The sequence below is a fragment of the Arctopsyche grandis genome, chromosome 6, assembly GCF_051622035.1.
Source record: "Arctopsyche grandis isolate Sample6627 chromosome 6, ASM5162203v2, whole genome shotgun sequence".
Taxonomy (NCBI): Eukaryota; Metazoa; Arthropoda; class Insecta; order Trichoptera; family Hydropsychidae; genus Arctopsyche; species Arctopsyche grandis.
Window position 1 is genome coordinate 2,105,247 of NC_135360.1, and position 12,170 is coordinate 2,117,416.

General features: G+C 37.5%; 1 protein-coding gene across 1 annotated transcript; it reads right to left on the bottom strand.

Annotated features, from left to right (window-relative positions):
* Nucleotides 1-4,116: 4,116 nt before the first annotated feature.
* On the bottom strand, nucleotides 4,117-8,439 carry LOC143912720 (uncharacterized). Its single transcript, XM_077432032.1, has 4 exons — nucleotides 8,329-8,439; nucleotides 8,006-8,138; nucleotides 7,697-7,912; nucleotides 4,117-7,557 (listed from the first exon to the last, which is right to left on the bottom strand). The coding sequence occupies exons 1-4, from the start codon at nucleotides 8,337-8,339 to the stop codon at nucleotides 4,840-4,842; spliced, it is 3,078 nt and encodes a 1,025-aa protein (XP_077288158.1). The 5' UTR covers nucleotides 8,340-8,439; the 3' UTR covers nucleotides 4,117-4,839.
* Between the last annotated feature and the right edge of the window lie 3,731 nt (nucleotides 8,440-12,170).

Sequence of the window (12,170 nt, forward strand, 5' to 3'; positions counted from 1 at the left end):
TAAAAATCTTCGGACCTGATATGCTTCTTATACGATATTTTATCTCTATCGTAATGGCGGAGGCTCCATTTACGGTTCGGTGATTACCAGTCAAATGTGAACCGGTCACAGGACAACCGGTCGCTCTAGATCGGTCACACTAAAAATGGTCACGAGAAAACTGGTCACACCCTAAAATTGGTCAATCAGTTTTCTTGTGACCAGTTTTAGTGTGACGGGTGATCACGTGTGACCGATCTAGCGCGACCGGTTGTCCTGTGACTAGTTTACATATGACTAGTAGTCCGTTTACCCCATTTACTTATACATATTGATGACCAAAACGAGCAATATGGCAATGTATGAAAACGATCGGATAAGAAGCAAATCTTTTCCTGAATTGTAATCGTAAGTGAAACATAAAGCAGGTTTGTAATAAAAATACCAATAATTTTATTTTACTACCGCCATCTATGTATGTATAAAACTAAAGACTACATAGACGTCACCCAGATTTGAAATTTGCAAACTTCAAACGCGTCTTAAACGATATTTTATCTCTATCGTAATGGCGGAAGATCCATTTACTTATATTGATGACCAAAATGAGCAATATGGCAAAGTATGAAAACGATCGGATAAGAAGCAAATCTTTTCCAGAATTGTAATCGGAAGTGAAACGTAAAGGAAGTTTGTAATAAAAATACCAATAATTTTATTTTACTACCGCCATCTATGTATAAAACTAAAGACTACATAGACGTCGCCCAGATTTGAAATTTGCAAACTTCAAACGCGTCTTAAACGATATTTTATCTCTATCGTAATGGCGGAAGATCCATTTACTTATATTGATGACCAAAATGAGCAATATGGCAAAGTATGAAAACGATCGGATAAGAGGCAAATCTTTTCCTGAATTGTAATCGTAAGTGAAACGTAAAGGAGGTTTGTAAGTAATAAAAAGTAACTAGTAATAAGTACACTCAGAGAGATTCTGACACTGGACAAGTCCGAGTATTTTTTTTTCTTTAATTTTTTCACCATTTGATTTCATTTGTTTAACTCATTTAAAAAAATAAAACACTAAATATAATTATATCAAATATATATTTTTTTTTTGATTATGTCGGAAAGCCACACTAAACATTAATCGGATGCTAAAATTAGAATTAGAATTAAAATTCGGAAAAAAGATGAATAAAATGATGATTTGGTTAATTTAGTAACTAATTTTTAGAATGCGGAAAGGTCCATTATCCATCGACACTGGTCTTCCATCCTGGAAGATCAGTGTCCCAGCCTATGGAAACTCGGTCGAATTTTTAAGAGGATCGTTTACTGTATGAGTGAAATTTTAATCTACTCTTTTCCATTTGGGCCTCGCAGGGATGCGGATCTAAGTTTCCCATCCGATTTTGCGTTATTTCCACTAGTCGCCACCGGTGTCGGGTCGATAGCTCACACACATACTAATGGTCCGTACGCACCAAACCAACGACGATTTTGGGCCAACTTTTAAAACCAGTAGCGTACAAAATATCGAAATAAAAATTAAATAAAAAAATTGAAATTAAATATCAAAATTAAGCTAACGAGCGAGATTGAGCTAAAATTAGATCATCGTTGATGTTTTGAAATACAACAATGTTTTGAATTACGACGATACGCATTACAACCAGAGAAATATTATAATTACGAGCGAAAAAAACCTTGTTATTGTTTCTTATAAGTCGTCACGATATACTACTGTGTTTCGCCGTCGATGAAATATTTAACAAAAAAAATGTCGGTGATTTGTCAAAGGGTTTTTTTTCTTTCGTCGAAATAAAATTAATAATCACACATTATCCGATAAATTTTACCTCTGAGATGGATTTAATTAATTGATTTATTTCGACGAGAAACAATTGAAGACTAAAAAAATTTCATTTGATAAACCGACAACGTGCCGGGTTGGGACCATCGCTCGGTCACTCATACTAACACATGATATGTTCTCAGTAACTGCGCATTACGGGGAAGTAAAAATAATAATTCTTTGATTTTTTTTCGATCTTAGTGCGTATCTTCGTAAGTCAAAACATCTTCGACAAACAAAAGTCGAGGATTACCTGTATGTGATTGTTGATGATCTAATTTTAGGTCAATCTTGAAAATTTATTTAAATTGGGCATGTTCTGTTTTAACTTTCAATATTTTATTTTAAATTTAATATATTGATTATAATTTTATTTTGATATTTGAATTTAATTTTAATATAATAATAATATTTTTAATTTTGATATTTAATTTCAATTTTTAAATTTAATTTTTATTTCGATATTTTGTACGCTACTGGTTTTATCCTGCTGGTTAAAACATTGGACCAAAATCGTCGTTGGTTTGGTCCGTACGCAGCATAACAGACATTTGTTTACGTTTTCACATTTGACGTTTGACGTGTGTGTACTCTATACTGCGACATATATAATCCAATAATGAGTCAGTGTACACTTTTCTTCGAAGCCGATGATATAGCTGAACACCATCTAACATCTTCTACCCCTCCTCTATCATGTCCAACTTTTCTAAAGAATACAAACACAACCCCGTGGGTTCAATATCAGATGACGGTTTATCCATAAACCGTCATCTGATATTGAACTTTTTGTGATCTGTCGGCGATGCACAAAACGTAATTCAAACCAGTCGTTTCAATTTCTGTAACTTTATTTTTATTCGTGTTTCAATTCCTTTTCGAAGCCACCCGTTGAAATTAACGGGCAGAACACTAGTAATAATATAATTATAAAAAAAATATTCCTTTCAACCATATTTCTTAACCTTTGAAGGACGGAGCGTCGAGATCGAACGAGTGTCCCGAACGGGGGTCGAGTAAGACCCAGTGCCGGTTTTAGGGGGGGGCTAGGTCAGGCGGCACTCGAGGGCGCCGAACGATGCGCCAAAGGCGCTTTAAAATTTAAAATTAGAGCGCCAAGTCATTCAAAATTTTAGATTAGAGCGCCAAAAGGTGAGAGTTCTTTCTAAGGGTGTTTAGAAAAAATTTCCCGAGGGCACTATCGGGTGTAAGGCCGGCACTGGTAAGACGCCAGTATTTTTTAATCAAAATACACTTTTTCTCAATACAAATGGGTTCAATACATATATCTTATTAATCATCAACATAAAAAAGTTTTAGTCCTATAGCATGTTTTTGACTATTTTTGTATTAAAAAATAACCACAAGCATCAACACGCAAACGCACATACATAGGTAAGGCCAACAGGCGACTGCATGACTCAATAGCCACGCGCCAAAAGCGACGAAAATATAGCTGTCTCTTTCTCTCGCATTGATTCATCGCTCGACAAGAATATGCAAGCGAACAGTCAAAAACATGATTTATCGCTACCGCCTTTAAATCATACTTTGGAACGTAGAAATGTATTTTTTTACGATGTACCCCATTTCTAAATCATACAAAATCTATTAAAATAAATTTATTGTAGTTCATTCTAGGAATAAGAAATATAGGGTGTGTAGCTTTGAAAACCACATAGTTTTTACGAGAAACGTAAAACTTAAAACCCCCCCCCCCCACTTCGGTGAGGGGGTTTAATACAGCACATAGTACAGGAAGGTCACTGATTCCGATTACTTTTGAAATCTGACCAGGTCCGCCGAGAGGAATCCTGCGCCCGATGACAAACTAAAAAAAAAACTTATAGATGTAGGAATTTAATTACTTAATGTAAGAGTGGAGTCAAATAGTTGTTGCACGTTAGCGTTAGTTATTGACAGTTGGTACCCCATAGAGCGATTGAATGCGGGCCACTGTGATTGGCCGGAGTGTCAGCGAGTCGTTGAATCATGCTTGATGCGAATGGAGTGTTAGATTGGCCGTATAAACATTACAACGAATAAAAGACTTGCTATAAAGTCGCCTATCATTTCTCCCTCTTCACGATCTTCCCTTACATGAATCCCCACATTTTTAGTGTACGAAGAATCTATCAGAACTATTAGAAAAATACCCATGTTGATATTGGTTGATATTTTTTTAAATAATTGAATAAGAAAGTGTAGTACATATAACAGTTACGATTTCACATGGACACAAAGAATGCGTGGATCGAAAAATAAAAAAAACATTTAGCATTAAATAAATACATATATTTTTAAGTAGAATAATATAACATCAGTCAGTCGGGCATCCCGACACAGGGCCCCTCGAGTAGGAAAAGCAAAAAATGATTATGATTTTATCCTGATCCTGTTTATGATTATAACCAAAAAGGAACATGGATGGATAGAGATCTTTGAAGATTGGTTCAAAACTAAATGTGTTCCTGAAACGAAAGTACAGGGGTTGCCACAGAAAGCAGTATTTTTAATAGATAATGCTGCTTCCCATCTGAATGTAACTACATATATAAAAAACAAACAACGGTCTTTTGATATCTAAATTTTAACCGCCTAATGTTACAAGCAGTGGCGGCTCGTGAGAATTCTTTAGAGGTTTAGTAGCTCGTTGACCATACTGGTGATCAAATTCAGACAAAAATAGCATGCATATATACTATACTGGGAGGTCTGCAGCCCTGCAGCCCATATGGACGGCAAAAATAGCATGAATTTTTATTATTCTGGGAGGCTGTAGCCTCGCAGCCCATATAGACGAGCCGCCACTGGTTACAAGTCTAATTCAGCCGTCGTATTATCGATGAAACCGTTTTACCTTGCTGGTCTTCTCAAAACTCTTGCTAAGACGACTCGATTATACACGGAATAGCAAAGTCTTGGTAGAAAGTAAAATCAATGAGACCGCTTCGATCATGGAGGAAGATATCAAAAATTCGTTTCGGATAATCGAGAGTTCACTTTTTATGAATATTCATATGTTTATAGAGGTAAGTCTTCTGATTAAAAGATTTTAAACAAATAGAGCATTTGTGTGGCTTTAGCCCACTGTGAATATTCATATGTTTATCGAGGGAACGCTTCAGGGAAAAAGAGCTTGAACAAATATCACATTTGTGCAGCTTTAACCCACTATGAGTATTCATATGCACAACGAGGGAAGACTTCAGAGAAAAAGATCTCGAACAAATATCACATTTGTGTAGGTTTAGTCCACTATGAATGTTCATATGTGAAACGAGGTATTGCTTCTGAGAATAAGATCTTGAACAAATACCACATTGGTGTGACTTTGTCCCACTGTGAATATCCATATGCCTGAGGAGGTAAGACTGTGTTTTGAAATATTTTAAGCAAATATCACATTTGAACGGCTTTTCGTCAGAGTGGAGACTCAAATGTTTCACAAGGTACTTTTTTGTAACAAATGATTTTAAACAAATGTCACATTTATGTGTATTTACACCACTGTGAAATTTCGTATGTTCATCGAGGTAAGACTTTGTTTTGAAAGATTTCATGCAAATATCACATTTGAACGGCTTTTCTCCCGAGTGTGCACTCAGGTGTCTCGCAAGTTGGCGTTTTCGAACGAATGACTTTGGACAAATGTTACATTTGTGTAGCTTTACCTCAATATGCATATCCATATGCTGAAGGAGGTAAGACTTTGTTTTGAAAGAACTTGAGCAAATATCACATTTGAACGGCTTTTCGTCAGAGTGGAGACTCAAATGTTTAGCAAGGTCCTGTTTTGTAAAAAATGATTTCGAACAAATGTCACATGTATGTGTATTTACCACGCTATGAAATTTCGTATGTTTATTGAGGTAGGACTTTGTTCTGAAAGATTTTGTGCAAATATCACATTTGAACGGTGTTTCTTCCGAGTGTGCACTCAGGTGTCTCACAAGTTGACGTTTTCCACCGAATGACTTTGGACAAATGTCACATTTGTGTAGCTTTACCTCAATATGAATATCCATATGATTATTGAGGTAAGACTTTGTTTTGAAAGAACTTGAGCAAATATCACATTTGAACGGTTTTTCCCCAGAGTGGAGCCTCGAGTGTCGCACAAGTTGACTCTTTTGAATGAATGTCTTTGAACAAATGTCACATTTGTGTGACTTTACATTAATATGAATATTCTTATGTATAGTGAGGTGAGTCTTTCTGCTGAAAGATTTTAAGCAAATATCACATTTGAACGGTTTCTCCCCAGAGTGGAGAATCAAATGTTGCGCAAGGCTCTGTTTTGAAGTAAATGATTTCAAGCAAATGTCACATGTGTATGTCCTTGCCCCACTGTGACTACTCATGTGTAAACTGAGGTCAAATTTTTCATCGAATGATTTTAGGCAAATATCACATTGGAACGGTTTCCCTCTAGAGTGTCGGCTCAGGTGTCTCGTGAGATAATCTTTCTGAATAAATGACTTTGGACAAATATCACATTTGTATGACTTTACCCCAGTATGAATTTTCATATGTATAGAGAGTTTATAGTTTGTGCTGAAAGATTTGAAGCAAATATCACATTTGAATGTTTTTTCTCCATAATGGAGGCTCGTATGTTTTTCAAGATCATATTTTTTGAAGAATGACTGTGAACAAATATCACATTTGTGTGACTTTACCCCAACATGAGTTAACTTGTGTACAGTGAGGCTAGATTTCAGAGAAAAAGATTTTGTACAAATATTACACTTGTGTGGCTTTAACCCACTATGAATGTACATATGTTTTACGAGGGAAGACTTCAGGGCAAAAGATCTTGAACAAATATCACATTTGTGTATCTTTAACCCACTATGAGTAATCATATGTACGATGAGGGAAGACTTCAGAGAAAAAGACCTCGAACAAGTATCACATTTGTAAAGGTTTAGCCCACTATGAATGTTCATATGTGAAACGAGGTATTGCTTCTGACAATAAGATCTTAAACAAATATCACATTTGTGTGGCTTTATCTCACTGTGAATATTCAAATGCCTGATGAGGTAAGGCTTTGTTTTGAAAGATTTTAAGCAACTATCACATTTGAACGATTTTTCCTCAGAGTGGATAATCAAATGTTGCGCAAGGCTCTGTTTTGTTAAAAAATTTTTTAAACAAACGTCACATTTATGTGTCTTTACCCCACCATGAATTTCCATCTGTTTATGAATACTCATGTGTGACCAGAGGTCGACTTTCACATTGAATGCTTTTGGGCAAATGTCACATTTGAAAAGTTTTTCTCCATAGTGGCGGCTCATGTGTCTTGCAAAGGCATATTTTTGAACGAATGACTTTGAACATATGTCACATTTATGTGGCTTTAACCCACTATGAATTATCATATGTGCACGGAGAGTATTCCTCTGACAAAAAGATCTTGAACAAATATTACATTTGTGTGGCTTTATTCCACTGTGAATTTTCATATGCTGATAGAGGTAAGACTTTGTTTTGACAGATTTTAAGCAAATATCACATTTGAACGGTTTTTCCTCAGAGTGGCAGGTCAGGTGTCTCGTAAGTCGACATTTTCGAACGAATGGCTTTAAACAAAATTCACATTCGTATAGTTTTTTTTTAGTATGGGATGTTGTCTGTGTCACTTCTTCACTATTATCCTTCAATTCAGGTGTGCAATTATCATTTGCAGTAATTTCTCCTGTGTGTATCTACAAAATAAGCAAAACGCTAGTTAATTAACATTAAATCTGTAATTTTATAGTAAGTCAAGATATCATTTTAAGCGTGAATTTATTACCATTACAGTTAAATGAATGTTCTGCTTGGAATCGAATCATATGAACTTACCTCACCATTGTTTGGTGGCAAATCTCTATCCGGCACGTCTTCCCACATCAGATCATCCAGCAGAACTTCCTCCGGCTTGATTTCCAAAGACTTGTTCAGTCTCACCCTCGACGTTTCGTCACTCTTACGACAAGCGTTTCGAAAGCTGTCGAGCAATTCCAGATTGTTGACACACGAATGGCATATCATATCTGGCAGAAGGTCACCTTTTCGAACCTGCAAACGCCAAAGATAATAATGATTGCGAGGGTTAAGAGATGAGGGTCAGCAATAGCAATGGGCCAGTTTATTAATATCATATGAACTTACCCGCAGCTGACAGCCAGTCCAAATGCGTTGCACCAAACCCTCTGGATCACTTGCAAGTTCGTCATGGATGGAGACGAAAGCCTCTCCTGGGGCTGAGCCGAGGCAAAGTCTGCACTCCATCTCTACGTGTGCACTACAATAGTACAACAGTACAACAGTATAATAGCACAACAAGCACAACAGTACGGAGAGTGGAGTTTCGGAGAACGACAATGTCACAATGACAAATCAAATTCGAACCAGAAAATTGTTTTTTTGCAAACAATTGTTGATGTCGGTGTATCGGGGGTGTTGAAATGATAGAGCGTGTCTGTCAAACTCACCGAACTCGCATGTCCCAGTGCTGCCACCCTGCATAAAGGCCGGTGTGGCAACGCTCAAGATCGTTTGTTCGGCAAGCCTCCACACAATTTTCTCAAAAAGTACACTCGGAGAGATTCTGACACTGAGCTTTGGTTTATTTTTATTTATTTTACATATATACCAGGAAGGCCTTACAGGTAAACCCCATTGCGCCTTCCTGGCCAATTACAATGCAGCATTTTATATAAATCACTGAATTACGAGACACTGAAAAACTCGCAAATCAATGAGACATCTACCAATGTGTACACAAACTTATTTATTGCTCATTAATTAACCCTCCAAGTACGTACGTAGCCATACGGCAACAGTATATGCAATGGCGAAATTAAATCCCCAGCGCCCCCACTTATACCTGATTACGGTTTTTTTTGCGCGAGTTTTGTCCCTTTGGATACGCTTAACAGTTATTGGTGTGCTACAGTGGAGGGAACAGCTACCAGAAACAAAGAGAGGAGTTACAATTTGCGGTTGAAATTTTTAACCAAAAATGGACTGTTCGAAAACGTAAGTGCATTTATTTTTAAACTTTTAAATGCCTTTCATTACTTTTATGAATACATTTATTATGTCAATGTGTAGTGCTATAAATGAACATACTTAGGTGCTTTCAAATATGTATTGTATAGCTATAATTCAATCCCAAATGCTTGCGTATCCATATGGCTACGCTAGTCTTTTCCCGTGTCAAATTATTTTGATTACTGTTCGATGTTTTTGGTGTTTTTTTGTTATATATACACAAAATCTAACGCCAATTTTTGGGCCCATTTCAGATCTAATGAAGACTTAACTGTTGGAGACATATTAAATTTGTTAGAAGAACCTGGGACTGACGATGACGATTTGCTCGATATGGAGATGGAGATGGAAACGGATATATTTATTTGTCCTCCCGAATCGAACGTATTGACCGATGAAGACAGTGCCGAAGAAGATGATGGCGGTCTTGTAAATAATCTTAGTCGTCGTCAACTTGCTGCAAATTGCAGAAATGCGAATTAGAGGGAGACAGGTCGGAGGAAACGACAAATTTACGAGCTACGAAGCGAGTACAACACGCATATGGATTGATGGAGAATTAGATCATATATATTAAATAAATGTTTTCTTTTATGTAAATGGTTGCTTTTTATTTCTCCTTGGTCCTTCAAAGTACCTACATATATAATGATTATTTTTAAGGGTTTGTTATTGGTCAAATTGGTCAAAATTCCGATGTTTTGGGGTGTGGTATGTTTGTAACAATTCACCGAATTATTGTTTTTACTCAAACCCTTAGCTTGCAGGTATATTTTGTATCTGACAAAATATACTGATTTTATAAAAAAAAAATATATTGATTTTATGAAAAAATAAATAAATATGGGGTTATAAATAGACTAAGCACATAATTAAAGGCATCTTGGATTTTTTTCTTTTATTTAAAAATATTTTGGAGGGCAGAATATTCGTCTCGCGTATTGCGATCTGTTGTCGCGCGGAATTACTGACACGCCCCCTGTAACGACGAGCGTAGCCATATGGCTACATGGATTTTTACCTGAAAGCGCTATAAATTTTTTTTTTTTATTATTTTTGCTTGATTAAGATGAATATTTGTCAAAGAAATATGGTTGAAATATTCTTTTATTCATGAAAAAAATCTCTCTTCTCTGGAGGGTTAATAACAAATTATAGGTGACATATCGTATAGGAGGTATGGGGGATGAACGAATAAAGGTCTGTTCATACTTAACAGCACTGCACGGCTTCAGCACTGCACGACTCCGTTTCAAATATGTCATTTTATTACATTTCTATTCATATCTACCTACACGTCGCGGTCACGTCACGTTTACAGCAATTTGTTCGAGTGCAAGGCAAAATCGGCTTAGTTGTACATTAGAGGCCATGACGATACGGCGCAATATTGCTTACGTCGTATTGTCGAGTACTTGCAATATGAATGCATACACGTACATTCGTAGCTACGCGTCAGAATACAAGTCAGAAAAAATGTTTAGACGTTTATCGAACGAAAAATTATGTATAATCGCGCTGTTGTTGAAAGAAGAAGCTCAAGAAGGCAATAAAAAAGCACGGAGGCGTTTTGGACACTGTATAAGGAGCTTGTGGATGATGGACAAATTTTTTTTAAATTTTTCCGTAAAAAAATTAAATATTTGCGCCAAAACTATGTCGAAAGATTGAACAGCTGTCAACTGTCACTATCGATAATTGGTCCAAAACAGCAAAGCGGCAGACTCATGGCACGTAATTCGCGTGTATATTTCCACGATGGCCAAAAAAACGGATACGATACGTTGACGGATGTTGCTGTAAGGTATGAACAGGAAATGTCGGGTACTGCTGAAAGCCTGCCGTGGCGTAAACGTGACGGTTGGTATGAATATACCCATACAAAATGTACCAAAGAATACTTTTCGTACGGCCGGATACCTGCTGAAGTCGGTACGTGCTGACTAGGTATGAACAGACCTTAAGACGACTGGCATGTTGAATGCACGTGTTTTATTTATGACAGCTGCAGGCAAAGTGAGTAGCTAACTCCGAGCACAATCGAGTTGGTCCCCACTCGCAGGAAGGTGACCAAACTCGACCATGTCGTATAGCGAGCCGCCACAGAGGGATTTTAGCCAATTTTTTCCGGGAACCGTTTCAACAATGAAATCAGAGAAAATTGGCAAACTCTGATAGGAAACGATCAACCTGAAGTCACAAATCCAGGTCTAACCAACAGCATACTCTGAAAAATTCATTTTCATTCGAGGCCCGGCCCTGGGATCGAACCCGGCGCCTTCTCGACGCTAAGCAGAAGCTTAACGACCGAGCTATGCTGCTGGCTAGATGTTTCGATTGGGGTGAATCGGGACTCCTACATGTGGGTCTACCTCACGGGCCCGAATGTGAAACGCCCGAAAACGCAAATATCGGAAGGCAAAGATCGAAAATCGAACGATCTTATGGAGGTTGAAGGGAATGTAACGACGGAGCGTTGTACACACGACTATTTAATATGACGGTTGGGAAAGAAGTAGTTCAGCAGCGAGCAACATGGCCGAGTTGGTCCCAGCTCGCAGGATGGTGACCGAAACCCGACCATGTCGTAGAGCCGCTACAATCGGGACACGGTCGATTGGGCGCCCAGGACGATTGGGCGATCAGTGTTACTCGCCACTGCGACAATTGGACGACGAGACTGGCGGACACTGCGTCAATTGGGCCCTGCGTCAATTGGGCGCCCATCGCACTGGGCGATCATCGACTGGCCGACGGCGACCGGGCGACCAGGGCGCGTGGGCGACCACCGACACGGCCCGCTGGTGAAGTGGTCGCCAAGCTTACGTAAACTCTGCGTTTTGCAAGGAACGACCGCGAACGGAGCGTTATAGGAATTTCCGATGCACTGACAAATATTCTACCTACATACATATGCTTTATACCGCTTTATTTTTCGTTTCAGTTTTACCAATTTTTCGTAACAACACGAATCATACTATTAATTTTTTTCGCTATATTATATTACATTTGCTGGAATTTTATATTAAACGTACTTTTATAAATACATGTGTAGCACCTTTTCACAAAAAATAATTGTAAGATGACAAATCATATGTACCTACATATTCTCCAAAATAATATAAAAGAAAAATGATCGATTGAATCTTTCGCGCAGTGCTTTTAGTTTTTTTTCAAATGGACACACTTTTTTTTCTTTTAAATGTTATATTTCAGTTTTATCAATTGGATAAATTCACACTCTATTCTCAATTTTCTCAACACTGTATTAGTTATACAT

Excerpts from the sequence above, each read along its gene's own strand:
- LOC143912720 (XM_077432032.1), bottom strand. Across the intron at positions 7,913-8,005 it reads GGACTGGCTGTCAGCTGCGG|GTTCGAAAAGGTGACCTTCT; the intron begins GTAAGTTCATAT and ends TGGCGTTTGCAG. Across the intron at positions 7,558-7,696 it reads TGCCACCAAACAATGGTGAG|ATACACACAGGAGAAATTAC; the intron begins GTAAGTTCATAT and ends CTTATTTTGTAG.